The 22,256-nt window shown below is 38.9% G+C and overlaps 1 protein-coding gene across 2 annotated transcripts in view; it reads right to left on the bottom strand.

Annotated features, from left to right (window-relative positions):
• ZFHX4 (zinc finger homeobox 4) overlaps positions 1 to 22,256 on the bottom strand; it is a 173,867-nt gene that overhangs the window by 5,370 nt on the left and 146,241 nt on the right. The window contains exons 5-9 of one of the 2 annotated variants that reach the window (XM_073330765.2): positions 21,375 to 21,491; positions 14,642 to 14,775; positions 14,292 to 14,492; positions 11,801 to 11,918; positions 5,136 to 10,529 (exon numbers count right to left, since the gene is read on the bottom strand). In XM_073330765.2, the coding sequence (XP_073186866.1) occupies positions 5,136 to 10,529; positions 11,801 to 11,918; positions 14,292 to 14,492; positions 14,642 to 14,775; positions 21,375 to 21,491 (5,964 nt within the window). The remainder of the gene's footprint in view (positions 1 to 5,135; positions 10,530 to 11,800; positions 11,919 to 14,291; positions 14,493 to 14,641; positions 14,776 to 21,374; positions 21,492 to 22,256) is intronic. The other variant, XM_073330767.2, reaches the window with a different exon arrangement.

Below are 22,256 nucleotides of genomic sequence, written 5' to 3' on the forward strand. Positions count from 1 at the left end.
ATGAACACACAGAAAGCCTAATGTCCAAAGGACAGTAGGAATAAAGCAGCCCCCAGGAAAAACATATGAGTGCATGGATAAGAGAACAATATTGCAGGCTCTATAATGGAGGTTAGATGGGTATTAGCTACATGGAAGCACTAATCTAGTGGGCAAGAATGAAGTTTAAATCATCAATATCCAGGTGCTTAGCATTACTTAGGAATAAAGCAATTAGAATTCAGGGGGAATGATTATCAGATTTAACACAGAGACCATTTAGTGATAGCCACAGTATCATTACTGCTATTTAATGGTGAGGGCAACGCTAAAGAGTTAAAATGTATTGTTAGCAGGGATTAGATAGTATAGGGACACAAGTCACAATGGTCATCATTAAAGAGTCAGTAATTGCTGCAGTTACCGTACAGTGGTATCTGAGATACTGTTGCTTCACCCTATACTTTCAGTAGGAAATAACTGTGGAAGCTTTGTAGTGTCTGTTGAAAATGTATTTGATGCCAACCACCCTACAGGAAAAAGGCATGGATGATGTTATCAATGTGAATTGCTACCCCAGCTTTGTCTGCTGTTTTTGAATCATACTCCTTTGGGCTCAATAGCTATTGAGGGTTTTTACAATTCCTTTGCATTCCTCTTCTCTTTCAGCCCCACTCATCCTCTTGCCCTCAATGTACTCACAATGCTGCTGGCTACCTCACCCATCCACCTATTTTATTTTCCCATTATATTCTTTGGAATTTAGTTGAAATGTACAAAAATCAACTAAACATCTGAGAACATTGCAGCAGAGAATAGGAATAATGGGTTTGTTACAGGGAAGTGTGGATTGAGAGTACCTAAAACTCAGTACAGGAGACCTGATGAATCTCATTCTCCCATATGTGACATGAAGGAAACAGACTGGAAAATTCACTAATTGTAAAGAAACGTTTTAGCTCTGCTACCTGTCTCTTTTAAGTGGCTGTTTTAAGTGGTTTTATAGCAAACTTGAGGTCTCTCTCAGAGGAATCTGAGACAAACAAGATGAATGAAGAAGGTAACAAGGGTTCAAAGAAGAATAGAGAACATGATTTAGGGCCCCAGTCATGAGAAAAATAAGTGCTGCTGAATCATATTTCTCTCTTGATAACACTTCAGAAACAACTGAAGTGCACATTACCTAGTGATATGCACATTCTTGGAAAAAGCATGCTGTGAATCTTAAAGACAGCCTTAGTCTTAAGTGATGAGCTCAGACTCTAATGAGCATGACTTGAAGATCCAGTATTCATTGTAGAAGCATGTTGAAGCACGAGTGTTCTGATAGGGGAAAAACACAAACTAAGAAGAATACAGAATATTAAGTTTGTTAGCAGAGGATGAAAAACTATAAGTGAGACTTCTAAGCTAAAAGCTCTTCCATATGCAGCATATTGTAAAATAGGAGTGAGGCTGAAGAGTGAAAATAAGCCCAGACTTGAAGTATATCCTAGGAAGTGGAACCCCCTGAAAATGACCATATATACGCTGAACAATCATAATAATAATGCTGAAAAATTATACAGCATTTGATGTCTCTAAGGTGGTGTATTTAATTTAACAGATCAATCATAAGACGGTATTTCTCATTTGAAGAAGTTCATCCTACGGGGAGAGGTTTTCTGGGAATAATATCATAGAACCAGACAATCTTTCTGACCTGAGAAAATAACTGTGCCCAGATACACATGAATATGTCTAAATTTGCTTGGTGCATCTCTCCAGAAAGGGAGTTAATATATTCTTCCAAGTGAAGTAATCTTTGCCAGTAAAAGTCCAGTTACACCACTGTGTTTAATGAAATTATTAGGACCAATTTCAAGTAGTTTAGGCTCAAAATTTAGATTTTCCATCATTTAGGAAAATATTATTTTTCCCTGCCTGATGGTACAGGAAATGTTGCATGTTTAAAAATTTATTTAAAAGCATTTTGAGGGAAGTTAATAATTTCCATGCAGTGTTGAAACCCAAACAAAAGAGTGTTGGGCACAAGAACCTGAAAATGAAATTGATTATAAGCCAAGTGAAGTTGATCAGGTTAGTTTCACTTTCTAGAATAAGTAAAATGAAAAATGTGAAATACAAATGAAGACAAAAGGAAAATTCCATTTTAATTATTACAGTTTCACTAATGTGGTGTCTTATTAATAACAGCAATGACATTCTATAAAAATGATCATTTTTTTATGTTGACATTGTCCCTTTAAGATCACAAAACAGACTGGCCTTTGCTGCTGAAAACATGTGTCAACCCTGTAAACATTTAGGCATGTGAGCAGCTATTCACATAAGCCATCCCATTAAATCAATTGGATGGCTTGTGTGTATGTGTTAGCAGGTCAGGACCAGGAAGAGGAAATGACACACAAGCAAAAAATAATAAAATCTGAAATTCAGAGCATGTACAATAATTAAGGAACAGGTTGGTAACCCCCCTGGGAGCAGACTTCAGGAAATCCCTCACACAGTTAGTAAGGCAGAAATGGTATTCTGCTGGCTGCAAATTCAGAAAAAGTTAGTTAGAAGATTACAGCCAGTGAAGAGTCTGCTCAGAGGCAGACTCCAAGAAGGTTATGCTTAAACTTTTCCCAGCATCAAATATGGATGTGTACTGTCACCCAAAGCATAGCAGAGGAGATGTTAAAAGTGGGTTAATTAGGTGTGGAGAATAGTAGTGTTGAACACATATTAGAGAACTTTTAAGGATAATGAGTTCTTTTCAGTAATGAATGATTAAACTAATCTATTTTTATTTTCACTTCGACTACTACTCTATTATGTACCATTAGGGAATGAAGATTTATGTATGCACGAATTTACTGGGCAACAAAAAAGGGATGCAGGGGCACCTTAACATATTGTTGAAGAAAAACTTAATGACAAAACTCTACTAGCCAATTTACACTGTAGGGTTAGAATGAACCGATTAACCTAAAAAGATGTGAGATGAGAGGGGCTGAGAATCCATCTCAATTGGTGATTCACTGAATATGCTACTGTATTAATGATTTAAATTTATCTCAAATAAAAGATGTTGTGTGGAAATTAGACAATCTGATAATTCAACAATCATAGACCAACTGGTCTGTACTACCAAACATTTCATCTGTACATTAATAAGGGAATAATTTAGAGAGAGATGTGAGTTTTCTGGGGCTTACTATACCTCAAGATGAGGTTGCCTAAGGCCATTTAGCTAAGTTATGTAGACAAATTATATTTATCCCTAATTTCTATAAACAAAGATTAGCCACTTTTGGACATATACATTATATACAATTAAGAGGAGACTAAATGAATATATTGCAGTATTTCAAAACTACTTCCTATTTGTTTTATATGCACTCTGTATGCCAATAACTGACAAAAACAGAAGGGCACTCAGCCAGAGAATCCATTGTAGAAGGAGATCCCTTCTGACCCAGTGAATAGAAAAACAAGATGCTTTGACCACCACTTAGGGAAGCAATGACATGGTCATCATCAATCAAAACAGAACTGTGTAGAACAGGAGCTACTGCTACAGCTCTAGTCTGACTGGCCATATTGGTGATTGAATCGGTAGCCCTCCTGGCAAAGTAAGTTGTTTACATAAATCAAAATTTAACAACCTAAGGCAACACAAATGGAGCCACTTACATGAAGGGGCCTTCCCCCTCCACTCACTAATTTTGATGTGTAATTACTTGATTTACCTGTACAATCAGGTAGGTAGAAACTAAATATTAGGGTTTGCATCCGCAATGGTGAACCTACAGTGAACTCTGCCCACAACACTGGAAACCATTAAAAAAAAAAATCAGATGCCTTCTGTCAGGGTTCAACGAATTTTTGATACAGGAAGCCTAGTTCCGTAACCTCCGTGAAACTATCTGCACGAGCAAGTGCTTCTCAGTAAGAGTAATGGAAGCAAAATGATGTGCCGCGTCAACTGCAGCACTCTGTCTAAATCACAGCAGATGTTCGGTTACATACACCGGCCCGAATGGCATGATGAGCGTGCGCAGCACCCATACAAACCATGGGGGGCTGCAGATGCTCCAAACCTCTCAGGATCTGGGCCTCAATGAAATAGTCCATAAGAACTACCTCCAGCGGGAAAGTCCTCCTCTTAACCCGCCAACTACTTTAAAATACTCTGAAGGTTTCCAGTAAAAATCTGTTTTACATTCAGTTAAACACCTTCTGAACTAGGCAACATCTAGTCCATTGGGTCCATTGGGTGGTTGCGTAAGGCAGGTTTTGGTGCAAATTCTACTCTGTGTTTCAGAGGCTGTTATGTTCAGTTTCATTTTTGCAAGCCATTAAATATAGAATGTTAATCTACACTTTGTGTGAAGAAATCTCAACTCAAAATAACCAGAACAATAATATTAGATAAAACGAAAAGGAGTACTTGTGGCACCTTAGAGACTAACCAATTTATTTGAGCATAAGCTTTCGTGAGCTCACTTCATCGGATGCAACCGATGCTTATGCTCAAATAAATTGGTTGGTCTCTAAGGTTCCACAAGTCCTCCTTTTCTTTTTGCGAATACAGACTAACATGGCTGTTACTCCGAAACCTGTCATTAGATAAAACGTTATTGCAGGCAAGGCTGCCTAAGAGCTCGTCTACACAATACATTAGTCTGCACTAGTGGAGTGGGCACTCGTGTGTTGTGCGCTATCTGGCCCACGTGGATCCTGCTGGTGTATACTAAAAGTTTCCTAGTGCACAGTAACGAAGTCCCGTTTCAAACAGTACTACGTTAACGTGCACTAGGGAACTTTTAGCGCATGCCAGTGGGGTCCACATGGGCCAGTTATTGCACAACACCCTAGAGTGCACTATACAGGTAGTTACACAATTTAATAAAAAGTACTTCTGGAAGTTGGATTTCAATTTAATTCAACTGAATTTCAGTTTTGGGAGAACCAGTAATATTACCAATTACCTACTGAAACAATCCAATAATGGCCTGAGTGTGGCCAACAGCAGTACTTTGATGCTCACAGAGAAGTGATAGGAATAGAGTATCAATGCACAGTATGCTGTTCTTCAAAGGTGGTCGATAACTACACAATATCGTTAAAATGAATCAAAGAAGTAATTCATCCCCTTACTGACTTACTGTTTGAACTTTGTGGAAATCCAGGCAAGGAGGATGGACCATTCATTCCAGGCAGAAGAACAGGAGGAAGGCCAGGGAGTCCTGGGTAAGCTGCTGGCAAACTGATACCATGAAGTGAACTGCTGTCCATCATGCCGGGCTGCTGTACTGTTAAGCCTAGCACATCTGTAGCCTTCTTTATACGATCCAATTCTTGCTGTGCCATCAGCTGTCTAACAGTTGTGGGAGCTAAATAATCTTTCTCCCGATCTAGCTGACTTCCTACAGTTTCTCTCACTTTTGAAATATGTTGTTTGGAAAAGATATGGTCTCTTATAGATAAACGTGCAGAATACTTCACCCCACATAGAGAACATTCTGGCTTTGTCCCATCAGTTCCACTCTGATTTATCATGAATGGCTTCCCTATGTTAATTTTGAATTTCTTTTCTTTTGCCCGGGCATTCTGGAACCAAACCTGGACCACCCGTTTGGGCAGACCAATCTCATTCCCTAGCATTTCACATTCTTGCATGGTTGGAGTCCGATAGTCACTAAAGCAAGCCTTGAGGACTTTAAGCTGGAGGTTACTCATTTGTGTTCGAAAACGTTTGTGACCTGGTCGATCACTATTTTTGGATTTAAAGGGGTTGTTAGCTCCAAATGGGTTGGGCGAACTTGGATCCGCAATGCTTGATGTTTCACTGCGATCGGCATTATCATCGGCATCATCAGTAATGTAAAAACTTTGGTCATGATCACCATCTTTGTCACTGAAATGTATCGATGGGCTAGTTAGGGAGAAGAGAAACTTTTCATCACAATTCTCAATTGTAGGTGTGGTTGCTGTTTTTGAAAAAGAATCATTCACAAGTGTTTTTGGCTCTTTGGGAGATGATACAGGTTTCACATCCCCTGAACTACAAGTCATGTTTTCCATTTCATTGTTTCCCTCGTCTCCTGTTGTGGCATCACTAATCGCTGTATTAATTGATGAAGTCTCATCAAAGTCAGTCTTATTTTGATCATACCCAGAGTCAGCAGGAGGGGCATTCAGATTTTCTATATCCTCACTGCACTCCGCTTTGAAAGAAGAAGGGCTTAAAAGATTCTTTGGGGACATCTCTGCAGTTTTACTAACAGGGGTTGACACTGTGGAGGCTAATTCATTTTCACTTGATAGATCAATCTTTGTTAACGACAGTGACGGATAATCAAAAAAAATATATTTTTGTGGGCTTTCTCCTCCATCTTCAGTTGATATTAATGGACTTGGAGGCAAACTATAACCTGCCTGTTTTCCTTCATTCCAGTGCCGAGAGCGAATGTGACTTTCCAAAGCTGACTTTGCTTTAAACAGTGCTCGACAAAAAGGACATCTTTTATGTGACTGGGCTGGACCTACTGCACGGAATTGTCCTTTTCTTTCTCGGGCTCGTGTGTTCTGAAACCAGACTTGTACTACTCTCTTTTTAAGTCCCACTTCACGTGCAATATGATCTAGCATCTTTCTGGTGGGATTAGAATCTAATAGGTATTTTTCATAGAGTATTTCCAGCTGCTCTGGAGTAATGGTAGTTCTCAAGCGCTTATCACGATGTTGGTCTTCCCCACTGTTTCCGCCCTCCTTTTCACTACAATTATTATCTTCTTTATCATCCAGTTTTCGTTTAAGTGAGCCAGAAACTGTAGGAGGGTGGGATGTGTGTGATGAGCTCGTCTGCTGGGGCATCTGAGCAAGAGAACTATTAAGCAATTGTCCAGTCATCAGAGGATTATTGGGGTCAAATATCATATAGGGCATATCCATGGGTCTTTCTAAAAACTGAGAGTGAAGAAATTGGTTTTGGGCTGCTAGGAAATGCATGTGCTGGTGCTCTTGCCAAAGTTCTAGAGTTGGAAAGGCTACTGTACACTGGTCACACTGGTATTGTAATAACTGAGGAGGTAGACTGTTCTGTAGAGAAGTCATTGAAATTGATATAGGACTAGAAGGAACCGGTGTGGTTTGTGACGCAGAAGGAGGTCGTCCCACCATCTGTGGTTGTTTTTGCTGTTGTGACTGAGAGACTGATGGCTGTGGATCAGAGGAAGTTATTGGTGCAGATTGTACAGATTTGGTGCCTTGTGAGGTGGTATCAATTTGCTTAGGGGTGATGTCATTTTGCTTTGGCTTTTCTGTTGCCTCAGGTTTAGGAGAACTTTTCTCAGGCTCTGGTTTGGGTGATGGCAATAAAGGAGTACTAGAACCGGAACCAGAGCTTGCTGCTGTCACAGTTGTATTTTTTGATGAGTCTGTTTGGCCAGAAACTGTGAAACTTTTATATAGCATTTGATCTGTGGCATCCATGGAATCTTCTGTTTGGCTTTCATCTTGAGCATCATCATCTTCATCTTTGTAACACTGTTTTTTCTGGTGTGTAATTAAATCAAAAATTCTGGGAAAAACTACGTTGCATTTTTTACATTGATATTGCATGTTGCTAGTTCGAATATAGCGCTCATTAGTGAGTTCCCTTTTTTCATTATCTTTAGTTTCTGCTTGATTTTCATAACTTTTGCGAGCTTTCTGTCGTGCATTTTGGAACCATACAACAATAACTCGAGTAGGTAGGTTAAGTACAGTTGAAAGTTGTTCAATTTCATCATCCTTTGGATAAGCATTTGTGTCAAAAAAATCTTGTAAGACCCTAAGCTGGTAGTCAGTAAACCTAGTTCTAGACGATCTCTTGCTGAAAGATGCATCAGATTTGTAATGCTCTAAGGAAGTGGGTTGAGGATCAATTCTGATATCTTCCAATACAGTTATGGGAGGATTACTAAAGTTGTATGGGGAATCTTTATTTCTTTGTCGTTCCTTAAAAAGTGTATTACGAAACCAGTGTTTGATAACTTTTTGGGAAAGGCCAGATTTCTCAGCCATTTCTTGAATCTGTTCTTCACTTGGAGAATTGTTAATATCAAAATAAGCCCGCAAGATTTTTAACTGATCATCTGTGATTCTTGTACGTGGACGCTTGAACTGAGAATGTCGTAGGAAGTTGGGATCTAATCCTAGCTGCTGCTGACAAAGCTGAGTAAGATCTGCGGACAAAGTATCCATTGGTGGCAGCTGGAGGGCAAGCTGAGGAGGCAACGCAGGATGTTGCACTGGCTGCATCATAATTGGAGGGAAAAGCGGAAGATCTAATGAAACAGGCAGCTGGACCTGAGGTGGAGCCGAAGGTGGTGGTGGAGGAGGCGGTGGGGGCGGCGGAGGTGGAGGCGGCGGTGGCGGGGTGGGTGGAGGAGCTTGCAAAGGAGTGGGAGTTGTATTTTGAATTTTTCCACAGCTGGCCGAAGAAGGCTGTGAAGGAGTTGGAGGCAGGGAAGGGGGAGGAGGCGGGGGAGGAGGCGGGGGAGGTGGGGTTTCTGGAGAGGATGGTGAAATTGGGTAAAGTTTGTCATAAGCCTCCCTGTATTGACGGGCAAATTTCTCTAGTGCTCCGTAAGGAAAAAACTGACCATGCACGTGCTCTTGATGACTCTTCAAAATAAGAATGTTAGAAAATAGTTTGCTACATGTTCCACATTCCAGTTTGTCAGTGTTTTCACCTTCACTGGTCTTACTTTTTTTCTGTACTTTTTGTCTGTTTTCATTATACTGAATAACTAGCTCAAAGCCAAAATTCTCCAGCAAAGCTTTGGCTGCGTTTCCTCTAGCCCCAGAAGCTATTCTAGGTGGTGGAATGGTCGGTTCTGAGGATTTCTGCTTCTTCATATCTTTGTTCTCCTTTAGTCCTTCGCTTTCATTTGTCAATTCTTGCTTTGGCTTTTCTTGTTTCTCAGAAATCTCTTCTGATTCTTTATATGATGGCATATCCTTTATCAGCTGGCAGTCTGCACTTACTAGACTATTTTGCTCCTGTTTCATTAGTTTGCTACTTTGCTGCTGCTGTTTTTGTGATTGAATTTGGGGTTGTGTTGATTGATACTGTTGTGCTTGTTGCTGTAAGATTTGTAGTTGCGTTTGTCCAACATGGTGTTGAGTCTGTATCTGCTGTTTTAAATCTTCTAGCACTGATCCTGTCATCCCTGCCATTCCAGGCATACCAAATGTGGCAGAACCAGGCAAACACAGGTCTGGGCTCAGGCTAAATTCTGTCCCAGGTATGTAGAATGGAAAAAGGAACTGAGGCTGTTGAAATTGCAGCAGTGCTTCTGGTGTCATGGGAAAGTGAGGCAAAAATGCAGGGTTTAGAAACTGGGGCTGAAAGAACGCAGCTTGCTGTTGCAGTTCATGTTGTAATTGCATTTGAAGTTGTGCTGGTGACTGGGATGGATGATGTGTAGGCTGGGCAGAAATTAATTCAGAAGCTTGCTTTTTATTTAATTCTTTGGCATCTAAGTGGGTATCTTTGCTGTTAACTGCTGGTAAGCTCACAGAATCTAGCATCCCTTGGCTAGGGCTATTAACATTCCCTGCTACACTATTTCCACTAGTTATATTACCACTTGGTTCTAATTTTGCAGCCCTTGCCTTAGTCTGATGAAGCACAGATCTCATATGGATTTCCAATGTAGAACTTTGGCTATATGCAACATTACAAATGCTGCATTTGTAGGGTTTGTTATCAGTGCTGCTGTTGCTTTCTTGAGGGACAGGACTTGATGCTTCCTGCAAAACCTTTTTGAGTTTATGTAAATGAGACACTGAATTATAATGGACCAAGAGAATGTTCTTTTGAGTGAAAGATTCTTTACACACTGTACATTTATATGGGCGAGATGGATCTAGAAATTTCTCCATAGTAAAATTTGGCCCTTTTCTAAAAGGTAAGGTCCGCTTTGGTTCTGAGCCTATATCATCTGGAATAGAGCTACTATCACTTCCTACAGGACTTGCTTTACCTTCCTGGTCCATCTCATATTCTCGTTCTATTTCCTGTTCCAGTGCATGATCATCTTGTGCCATACTTTCACTTTCCGCCCAGAGTTCACCATTTACAGGTAAAGATGCATACAGCTGCTGAATTTCAGCTTCGTTGAGTTCAGGGTGGCCTGCTTCCAAGTGTTTTTTTAAAGCCTGGAATGTACGGAAGCTACGTTGACAAAGGCTACACATGGTAGCAGCCCGAATAGCATGATACTGGGAATGTATCTGAAGCTTCTGCATAGTCTTAAAAGCCAAGCTACAATGGTTACAACGATATTTATAGACATGGCGATCAGAAACAGATAGTTGCTGCTTCTTCTGCTGTTCATTCAATTGATCTGGCAGTGATTCGGTGATCTTTGTATCCTTACTGCTGCTCTTATTCCATTCTGGCATTTCAGTACATTCCTTAGGTGGCTTCTGTTCCTCAGTCTTAATTTCCATTCCAGTTTTTGCTTCATCAAGCCCAGGAGTATTTTTCTCATCCATCAGACTGTCACCTGGTTAAGGAAGACAAAGAAATATCTTTTAGACATGTAACATTTGAGCATAGGCAATATTATTATTTATCTTATCACCCTCAGTGCCTAAGGACCAACCAAAAATGGTCCCCGACTGTGCAAGGTACAAACATAGACAGTCCCTGCTCCAAATTGCTAACAAACAAATAAGAGAGACAGATAAAGAGTAGGGAAAGGGGGCAAACATACAAGCAGAGTGATCAGTGATGGTGACCAACAGAATGTTAGTGCCACAATATTTTTTGTTAATTCTTAGGGTGGGGTTCAGTTAATTAAACATAGAGATGAAGGAGGGGAGGAGAAAGCAGATAGAAGGGATGCTGAGGGGGACAGGGCACGGAGAGAAGAAGGTATTAAGGGTGGGGGTGGGGGCTGAGGTGAAAAGACTGAGCAGGGGCTTGGAGCAGACAGCCTATTAGCACAGGGGAGAGTGTGTCTGGAGTAAAAATTGAAATATGGGCTGGATCCTAAGGACCCATTCATCTGACATTCCTATTGGCTCTAGTGAGAGTTACAGATAGCTCATTATCTTTTAGATCACGTCCTATATATTTTTAAAACAGCAAGGGGCTTATTTTCAAAATGGCCACATACAGCTGCCTAATTTCTACATTCAAATGACCACAGGTGTATACTAGCTCAAGTCAAGTATTTGTACAATGACATGGACAACATGCATCCAGTTAGATATGTGCCTATGCAAAGAGCCAAGTTCATTGCTAAGCTGTGGCATTTACAGAGGCCCATCTTTGAAAATCATGCCCTAGATCAGTGGTTCTCAAAGCCGGTCCGCTGTTTGTTCAGGGAAAGCCCCTGGCGCGCTGGACCGGTTTGTTTACCTGCCGCGTCTGCAAGTTCAGCCGATCGCGGCTCCCACTGGCCGAGGTTCACTGCTCCAGGCCAATGGGGGCTGCAGGAAGGGTGGCCAGCACGTCCCTTGGCCCGCGCCGCTTCCTGCAGCCCCCATTGGCCTGGAACGGCGAACCGCAGCCAGTGGGAGCCGCGATCGGCTGAACCTGTGGACGCGGCAGGTAAACAAACCGGTCCGGCGCGCCAGGGGCTTTTCCTGAACAAGAGGCGGAGCGGCTTTGGGAACCACTGCCCTAGATGACAGCTTACTATTTTTCTCCTGTTACCTCTTGTTAATGTTTGTAACCAAAAAAAGTAGTACTGTACCAAGGAAGAATCAAGTGGTTTGCTCCAAGAATCACTCATTTAGATTCTCCATGTCTGGTCTTTCGTTTGCATACCTGAATATTTCCCAGATCCTTCTGCTGTAATGGTAGCAGGTGTGTCACGCTCGGATTTCTCTGAAGGAACTGCAGGCAAAAGTATACTATTGGGCATCACCATATCTGGTACAGGAACCTTTAAAAAAGCAAGGAGACAATATTACATTCAAAGAAGAAAAAACACTGTATATCAGTGCATCACACATGGTTCAAAGCTTGTCACACAGCAAAATCCAAGGGCTTGATTCAGTCCTGGATTACAGGCCCGTGATCTTGGGCAAGTAACAGTCCCTCCATGCCTCAGTTTCCCACCTGTAAAATGGGATTACAGACCTAACCCCATACATTAAAGACTGTGAGGTGCTCTGACACTATGGGACTAAGGGCCATATAAATACCCAGATAGGGGCTGAATTTTCTGTTTGGTGTCCGCTCAAGAATGAACCACTTGGAATGTTTGCCCAAAAATCTCTTGAGCCATTACTGTGATACATGAGAGTGAAAAGAATATATACTTTGCCCACTGAGAAAAATAATTCTAACCACATTCAAATCTGAAATTTTAAATTTAGCATGGGCAGAGTCTGCTCAGAGAACTAATGCCTTTGGTTGTGGTGGGGACAGGGTGGAATGAAAAATAGTGATTGCAAACATCCCATATCTGAGATTTTTAGGAAACGTCCATTTCCTTTGCGATCAGGGAGATCAGATGTGGACAGGGCATGTTACTCTTAGATGGTTACTGAGGCAATTTATATGAGAAAGATTAAGTTTTCCAATAACACCCCCATCACTAAAATTCTCTACAAAAACCCAGAAACAAAACAACCCCACTCCTAAACTTATCCTAACATCAAAACAGGAGAAAATCATTGATATGGGGAGAAAAAAATAAATCCTGCAAGTAGAGGATTGCTCCACAGTTTCTTCAGCCTCTTATGATAAAATCTTATAATGTTCAGTGTATTTAAAAAAAATAAAGTTTTAATCTTTTTCCAGGATGAAGATACTGTTGTGACAGTGTAAACAGATGTTTTACTGACTTCTAAACCTAGCTTTTCAGAAACTGGTCTCCAGCCAACCTATGGGAACAGCAAAGGCAGGATCTCACTCCTTCCCCATCCTATTCACCTAAATTAACTGAAGCCACATTGCCTTGTGGTAGCTATATACTTTTTTTCCTGGGAATCTCTATGTATCTGGAATGGAGACGATATGCATCCCTAACTATGGCCCCCAACTACATCCTGTCTCTGTCCCCTCCCCAGTGAGGACCCTGGACCTACACCGCATCCTCCACAGGATCTGAGTAGAGAAGGGTATGGTGTGAAGGAGGTGCCTGGTCCTGGAACTTTGTGGGATGAGGGAGGAATCCCCTCCACACATGTATCTTGTGCCGCTGTAAGGTACGCAGTGTACACATAGCCTAAATGCTAAAAAACACAGCAATGTAGTTGGCTTCATTAAAGATCACAAAATTAAACAAAAATAAAAATTTAAGAAATGCAAAAGTTACATTTCCAGCCTACATAGTATTTCCTATGTGATGGGCCAAATATTCTGGTTTAGCAGAACTGTACTTAGTACAGAACTAGGGCCAGCTGGGGATCAGCTGAGCTCCTAGTACAATGTAGAGAGGTCTCAGAAGCTCTCCATCCAGCCCTCCTTTTCCCTGGTCACACATAGGAATCAGGAGCAGGGTGGTATAGAGCTGCCACACTAGCTCTATGGGTAAAGAAATCACTGGGTAGAAAGAGGACTCCTCAGGGGGCTGAATCTGTGGGCTTTAGAGAAGCTTTCCTCATAGAAGAGGCAAAAAACCGCCAGAAAAGACGAAAGAACTGGGGCCTGTGTTTTCTGGTTAAAGCTGTGATCCAACAACTATTAATATCATATAACACATGCCAAAATGACATGGTATATCATAGTATACGTTGTTTTTATATTTCTAGCTGAACTTGAGGAATTCATTTGAATATTATATGTTATGAAATATGTTCAGAAAAACTCATAATACCAATTAACACTAATAAAAATAATACTTTGCAGTAGTACTTTTTGCCCAGGGAACTCCTACTATTTTAGAAACAACAAGTTAATGTTCACAATACCCTTGGGGGATAGATATGAATACACCCAATTTAGAGTTGTACAGAAAGGTGAGTGGCCTGATTTTTCAAAGTTGACTTAAATGTAAACTACAGGGTCTCAGCATCTTTGAAAATCTAGCTTCAGTGACTTGCCCTAGGGACATAAATTACTGATACAACTCGGGGGGAAAGGTGGGTGAGGTAATATCTTTTATTGGACTAACTTCTTTTGGCGAGAGAGACAAACTCTTGAGCTTACACAGAGCTTTTCTTCAGGCCACAGAGCTAGGAACAGAATCCAAAAGTCCTGATTCTCAGTCCCCAGCTCTGGCTACCAGAATACTAGGTCACAACAAATTCATTGTCTACATGTCTGAGTATGTTCCTGTCGAATATGTACCAGTATTTTGAATACTTACGGTCATAAGCAGTTTCTCCACACAGTCAGGAGACACACTGTGTAAATGGGTCAAATGAAGTTGGAGATGCATTTTGTTGCTGAGGACATCCTGGCAGAGGGGACAGCAGATAACGGGCTGCATTGAATGCTGTGACAGGACATGCATCTGGATACGATTTGGGTCCCTACTACTGTAGTTACAATAAGGACATTGATAGAACTGAAAAACAGCAAATGAAGATGCAGGGTATTAGTGTGTTTTGAATGACATGATAGCATTGCTATTTCAATAGCATTTCATCTCTGTTTTACTTTTGAACTACCTGAGAGAGTTCTATGAGGCAATGGAATTGTTACATTTTCTTTTACCTGTTCATGTCCAAATTTATTGTCCTCAAGAGGTTTTGTTTTTTTAGGTGCACCATCCTCTTCTTTTGCCTGAAGTAGCTGTTGTGTCCCTACCGCAGTGTTCACTTTTGGCTCCTTCTCTGGTGTGATTATTCCTGTTCCAAAAACATAATTTTTTAAAAAAACCATGTTTTAAACTTAGAAGTGTTATGCTATAGAAAAAGCTGTGATTATGATGCCTTATAATCTCCCACATGGTTATGCTAAATATATAAAAGAATGTATTTAAATAAAACAATTTGAAACCTGGCAAATACAAAGGTGAAAACACACCTTTATCCTTGATACAGACTCTAGAAATAAATTTTAAAATGGACTCTTCTGTCTTGTTTAGATAACCTTAGGTTGCTTTGAAAGATTAATCAATAACATGCTCTCTTCAGCATCTCAGTCTGAAATTCTCTGTTACAGTAAACCAAATCAACCTTCACTCAGAAATCCTTGTTTTCCAAAATAGATAATTTTCTAACATTTAATTACCTTCTACCATTTCTAAAATGTTTGGGCAGTGAAATTATTGTGCTGCTTTGATAAGCCCTGCTTGGTTATAGTTCTGAAGCTAAATATAGTGAGCCTCTAAAAAATACAAAAAAACCCCAAAAACCAAACATAAAAACCTAAACCCACCCAAACAAACAAAAAACCCCCCCAATTCCAGACAACCTCCCAAAACCTACAACTCCATGCACGCATTGTGGAAAACAGGATTTGAGCTAACTAAATACTAATTATATGCAAAAATCAGTAATTTTGTGTTGCTTTAAAGGTTTACATTATGAAGTTCTATACTGTGGTATTGTAATCAAACCAAGAATATAATTATTTTCTATAGATAGTTCTACTACTAAGTATTAAATACTATATTTAATATTATGCCTGAACTAGCTGTATAACGTGGCCCAGTCGTGCACACATCAAAGAAAAGAGTGCAATTCTAATTTCCCAGTCCATCAGAAAATTCTTTCCAGCATCAATTTGCCAGATAATCTCTTTTGCTAGGCTGGATATTACAACAGCATTGGGTAGGCATGTCACATACATCTCATGACAAACACAAAACCTCATTTACCAACCATTCCAATCTCATCATAGTGCGGCATCATCTGACCCTTTTTCTGCTGTTTATTATGAGTATTTCTAATTTTAACTTTCAATTTTCACCATCTTCCAGTCAATTTGCAACTAAATTATTTCCAGGGTGAGGACACTATCACTGGACAACTGGGTGCAAATACATCTTGAAATGCAATGAAGCTCAACCATTGATTGCTATCAGACCCAACGTAAATATATAGTCCAGGGGTAATCTGATTGTATGCTGTGCATGAAGATTTATCTTGATTTTTTTTCAATCCACATAAGGTTCATATAAATGAACAAATTGCACCTCATTGCACAATAACCTAGTTTTAATTTAAAAATAAGGTCATGGATGTTATGGAAACAAGGTAAAGATGAACAAAGAAAATGCTTGTATTTTTCTCTGAAAAAAAACAAGAACTTTTTTCTCTTATTACATAGGCAATATAGTATTTGATATAAACAAGGCAACATTAAAAAAGAAGTAAAATAAAAGGACAGCTTTCAAGGTAAACAGAAAAAAACGAACAGACCCTGAGAACAATAATAAATAGTTGAATGCTGAATCATACAGAGGTATTTTCCTCAGGGCATTTTTTTTAAACACACAAATATATTTTATTACATATACATTAATGGTCACTTCCCCACACATTACATTTGTATTTGTTTCCTTATGTAATTACTTAGTTTCATGTAATTTAGACTAGTGATTCCGACACATTTCTGCTAAAATTTAAGTTTACGCCTGACATATTTTTCTACCTTTAATGACTAATTTGTCAACAAGCTTAGTTTCTGGAACTCCATCAAATTTCCACACTGTTCAGGACTGATCCGCTAGGCCTTACTTAGGCTAGTGTGTAGGGCCCAGCTTTTTAAAGGTAAGTAGGCATTGCTGCACTCAGCATTGAAATGCCTAGCTGATTTAGGAGGCCAAGTTTCATTTTCAAAAGGGATTTAGGCATTGAGGAGCCAAAATCCTATTGATGGTCAATGGCATTTAGGTTCCTAAGTGCCTAACTCCCTTTTGAAAATGAGATTTCACCTCCTAAATCAGTTAGGTATTGCAATGCTGAGCGCAGCAAGGCCTATATACTTTAAAGAGCTGGGTTTAAGAATTTTGTTTGATTAAGGGCTGCGGGATTGGGCCTTTGATGCCTAAAGGCATAATGTACATGACAACATCATGTGCTATCATTATATTACTCAGTTTAGTTTCCGATACTCCCTAGTTTATCAGACTATATGTGGGAGTACAGCATTATTATTTAAATACCTTAAATATGAGAATTATGGGAAATAAAAAAGTGACACACTCTATTAACAGAGAAAGGTTACTTTTCAAGTCTTCGAAAGATGGGTTCAAATTATTAACCTCTCTTCATTTCCAACTGTCAAAAATGTCTTACAGTTGACTACTGTCTCTTATCTACATCATATGTCACTTTAAAAGTCCCATTTTAAAGATAATGGACAGATTCTCAGCTGGTGTAGATTGGTATTACTATAGGGCATGGCTGATTTACACCTGCTGAGGATCTGGCCCAAAATAAATAAATAAAAAGCGTATTTTTTTCCATATCATGCTATATTCATGTAGCACTTTGTTACAGGAATTTTGCGGGCAAACTCTGCTTCCAGTTATATTGGTGCAAATGGATTAATATTGGTATGAACTGTTGGTGGAATTTAGCTGTGAGCAATAGAGAGAGAGAATGCATAGTGTGTTTACATTAAGCAACATTTTCTACCACTGGATATGATAACAATTTCAAGGGACCAATAACAATCATAAAACTCATATTTCTTGTTTCTATAGTTACAAGTATTGGTTTTGTAAATTTTCTTTTGTGTTTAATGTAAACCAATCCTTATAAAACACTGCATTTTGGGGTAATAAATACATAACAAAGAACAGTCCCTTTACTATGTTTACTATGCTAATTATATAAAATGTTAAAGCTAACCAAGGCAATTGGGGGGGAGGGGGTCTGGATTCATTCAACCATAAACGTTGCTGCTTTTTAAATGACCAAAGTTACATCTGGCATCAAGTAAAATAACAGTCTCAAATTTTTATGGTAAGCATTAGAAACCTAGGGCCTGATTCTCCACTGCTTTGCTCCTTGTGTAGTCATTTGCACCTGTGCAGAGTGAGTGGCAAACACTACCAGGTTAAATTAGTAGTGTTTCACACTATGCACCCACTTTTCACAAGTATAAATGAGTATGCAAGGGGCAAAGCGCTAGAGATTCAGCTCCTTTTAGTTCAACTGATACCCGTGAAGTGCCCTAACACCTGATTCAGTATATACTATATACTTTCACTGGTGAATTCACTATTTTGACAAGTTCCCTGTGGAGTGACAGAGCAAAGACATGGGCTTATAGAATTGGCACTGAAAAAAAATAGCAATTGAACAGTATTAAAGGGTCCTGATGTATGCAATTTTTGGTCATTTGTATAGCTGGATATTCCACTGGCATTGTATTCTTAATATGCAATTTTAGAAAAGGACTAAATCCTGTCATTCTTTGTGTTTTAAATATACAGTTTTTGTTCTAGAGACATGCTATTTGTTGTTTTCTGGTTAACTGTGAAACACAGCCATAATTCATTTTATAATGTAAAATGCACAGCATTAGTTTAGTTGAATAATGTAATTTCAATGCATTTAGCTCAAAAACTAAGCTTAATTATAAATAAGCACTATGAAATAGACTAGTCAATGATTACCTGTCAGTTACGGAATTATTTAATTCATGTAAGATTGCTAGTACAAAAATGACATAATTCACTGCAATTCAAATGCAATCACCTACTTAATAATTCTAAAACCCTAAAATAAAAACAAGGGTCATAAAAAGGTTTATGTTAATAACAAGTGGGGAAAGCCTAATAAAACATGTGTCCTAAAGAAATAAAATTCTGAAAAACCTTTGAACAAAAATACTGGTTTGTTATTTATGAATCAATGTATTTCATAAAGATCGCATAACTTAAGACTTGTGATATATCAGATGATGTTACTCAACTTCAAAATAATTCTAAAATTAAAATTACTGGTACAGCATTCTAATTAGAGTAGAATGAAAGGGTAATTTTCACTGCAATAATGAAGGTTAATTTCCATCCTTCCTCATGTTTACTACCTTATTAAAAAGTGTTCCCCTTAGCCATGGCAGAGACATATTATATTTTCAATGCAAATGTATTAATCTGGATAAATTCCATATTAATTCTTGCATTGCATAGAGCTGTAATTTGGATGATAATTAATCTAAAGTGGCACTAGATTTAAATGACAATATAAAGGAGGCATTAGTAGGCTTTTCTGTTCTGAATGAATATTCAACAAATATAACTTTCATATTGCCAAGTCTCATTCTGAAAGCTCCAGTCCTTGAGATAAGGTAAGCAATACAGCACAACATCTTACACAAACACACTGTTACTAAATAACATGTTAATCCTTTCTCCTCTAATAGATTCCATACTAAAGAGGGGTCACACCGCTTTCCTGTCTAACTTGTTAAGATTGTGATTAATTTATTGGTTTTCCTGAGATTTCTCTTGGCAAGACTTGCAACACTCAATTCATGAGAAAGCCCAAATTAACATTCAATTATATATAAGCAGTTATTCAGTCATTAGAAATACTTGTCAGCTGAGTTGAGAATTAAGACCCTGGCATGAGTGCTACATAAGCAGAATTAATTTAGAAAATTAAACAAAAGTTTTTAAAAGGTCAGTTTAAGAGTTTACAGTATAAATTGTTTTCTGTGGACGCTGAAAAGCATGAGGACATTTGTTTTTATACGGCTCATACTGCAGAGATACCTTTGTAATTACTGACACTGGGGTGCACCACAATTATGCCATTTTTGTTGTACTGCACCCAGCAGGCATCTGGGCATAGGTTTGCCCAATTAAAGTTGGCTCTTATGACAGACTAATCCTAGTGGAATCTTGAGAATTCCCCCACACTATTTCTTCCAGAGTCCATTTTCGCCGCTGGACCTTTAATACCTTCCTCCTGCCTCCACAAGTATGAATGAGTTTGCTTTACAAAGAGTGGGCAGAAAAGTCCTCTGAAGTGGATTCCGGTGCCCCCTAGGTAGAGCAAATGATAGGAAATGTGGCTGTCTCCTTTCCCTTGAAGCATTTTTAGGATGACCCACTGATTAGACAACGCGGAAAAGACCCAAGTCAGCTTAGGAGCATGGCTTTACTGTGCTGCAGACAGCTCTTTCCAAGTCAAAGAGCCAGCCAAGGGGGATATATATTTTAAACCACAACATAGTTTCTTCTTCAACATCATCTTTGTCATCAGCAGCCTTTTTGCAATCTCTTGATCTCAAAAATAAAACAACTGAAGTGCAGCTGAGGTCTAAACTGTAACAGATATTGACCTCAACATGTCAACAAGCAAACTTAAACTAAGCTTTAATCCCTAAAGCAGTCTTCTGAATTAATTTGATATAGAAAGGGCCATCAATAAATATTTTGAATAAATCCAAAATTTTTAATATGTAGAGTGAATTACAAATATGGGCTAATTCGGGTTTAAGTAAATGTGCACGTAAAATGATATTTTCTGTACAACTAAATGTCGTTATGGAGAATACAAGTTCCTTTATATGCTGCTGTCATTGGGATACAGGGAAAAGATATATGACTACCTGAAACTAATAGGCTTCAACCTGTTTCAGCATTTCTTCTGCTTCAATGAATCCAACATAATGTAACTAGGTATAGCGTGCAGCAAAAGTAGCCAATGTAATATTCATTACGACCATAGATTTCCATCTCATACATAAAAAACATGGAAGAAGTCACATATTTTCCAAATCAAATACAGAAAAAGCCTTGGGTTTCTACACCAGATGCTGGCCCTGGGTTTGTTTGTGCACAAGTAAATGTCATGACATAGGGGTTTTGTTTTCAAAGACAGTAGCTTTCATTACTGGGATTTGTCTATTCCAGGAGATCAAAATTACCTAACTCATAATCCATTTTCAATGATATTTCCTCTTTCTTAGGCTGAATCATCTGTAATCTTTTTTGCTGGATTTTGGTTTTTTTTTTTTCTAAATGCCTCAAATAAATGCCCAAGAAGAGGGCAGATTCTTGACTGTAAGTGGTCAGATGGCAAGAATGAAAACAAAAACCCAACTTCAACAACAATAATAATAACCCCACTCCTCACATTCTTAGGGTTACAAGAGGGACCAAATTTGATTGCAGAGAAAAAAGAATTCAAGTGGTATCTAATCCTATGCTTATGAAAAATTAATATGCCATCAGAGGAATCACAAGTACAGCTAAGATTAATGAAAGGCGCTTAAAAAATTACAAGCACACAAACTGATTTGATTAAAAAATAATCTCACTGGTCGTCCTGTAATATTCTTCAACTTATCCGCATCTATCCTGTCAGATGGTTATGATTAAAAATAGGTCAATGGGAGGCTACTGATAGAAATCACATGCAAAATGCACATGCAATGAATAGTAGTGGGAATGTCCAGACAGTTTAAAATGAAAGAGCATTTAATAGGATAAAAGGGGGGGGGGAAGGAAAGGGAGGACAACATTCTAGCATCTTACCAGAGTCTTTACTAGCTTTTTTGCCTTCACTAGTGTCTCTCTCACTTGTGTCTTTATCATCAGCAACAGCCACTGATGTACTTTTAGCAGACCCTTCTGTATCTTCACCTTGTTCTTCTGTGGATAAGCACAGAGAAGAGCTAACTTAGTGACCAGTTAACATCAATTAAAAACACAGCCTTTAGTAAGAACAGAATCAAAGGAAAGGGGAGGGGAGAATGAAGGGGGAGAAAAAGAATGGCACTTCCAAGTGATCTGATATGAATTATGAAAAATTTGCAATATTTCAGATTCTATCCAGAAATTACAAACATGACTTTATCAGACCATACAGTGTTCACCAGTATGACAGATCTAAAGCTTCTCATTTGGTTCTCATTGGCTACAAGTGCTTTGTATAAAAATACACACACACACACACAGTATTGAACAAAAAAAACCCCTCACATATAAAATGAATTTTAAAGCCAAAAAAGGAGAAAGAAACTCAAAAATAAATCCTATTAGTGTAGCAGTATCTGGCTAATTGCAGTATGTAAGTTCTATATTAGGTATAAACCTTTGGCTTTGTTGGAGAACTCTCAGATTTTGTCTCCAGGGGGAGCTATACAGGGTAAATGATACAACATAGTATATTGCTCTTAAGGAATCAGTATTACCCACACCTCACTTACGTGTTCACACAAGCTAGATTACATGGAAATCTTCACAGTAACTCAACCCTATTTAATTATTCTGCAAATCTTGGCTATGCTGCTACTGGTGGATTAATCTGTTTATGCAATTAGCTTCTATGCTGGGGCTGTGTAGCACTAATCCGTGAAAGGCCCACTGTTCCTTTTCATTCTGTGATCATTTGTCTCTCACTGTGCTGATGTCACA

The sequence above is a fragment of the Lepidochelys kempii genome, chromosome 2 (genome assembly GCF_965140285.1).
Source record: "Lepidochelys kempii isolate rLepKem1 chromosome 2, rLepKem1.hap1, whole genome shotgun sequence".
Classification (NCBI taxonomy): Eukaryota; Metazoa; Chordata; order Testudines; family Cheloniidae; genus Lepidochelys; species Lepidochelys kempii.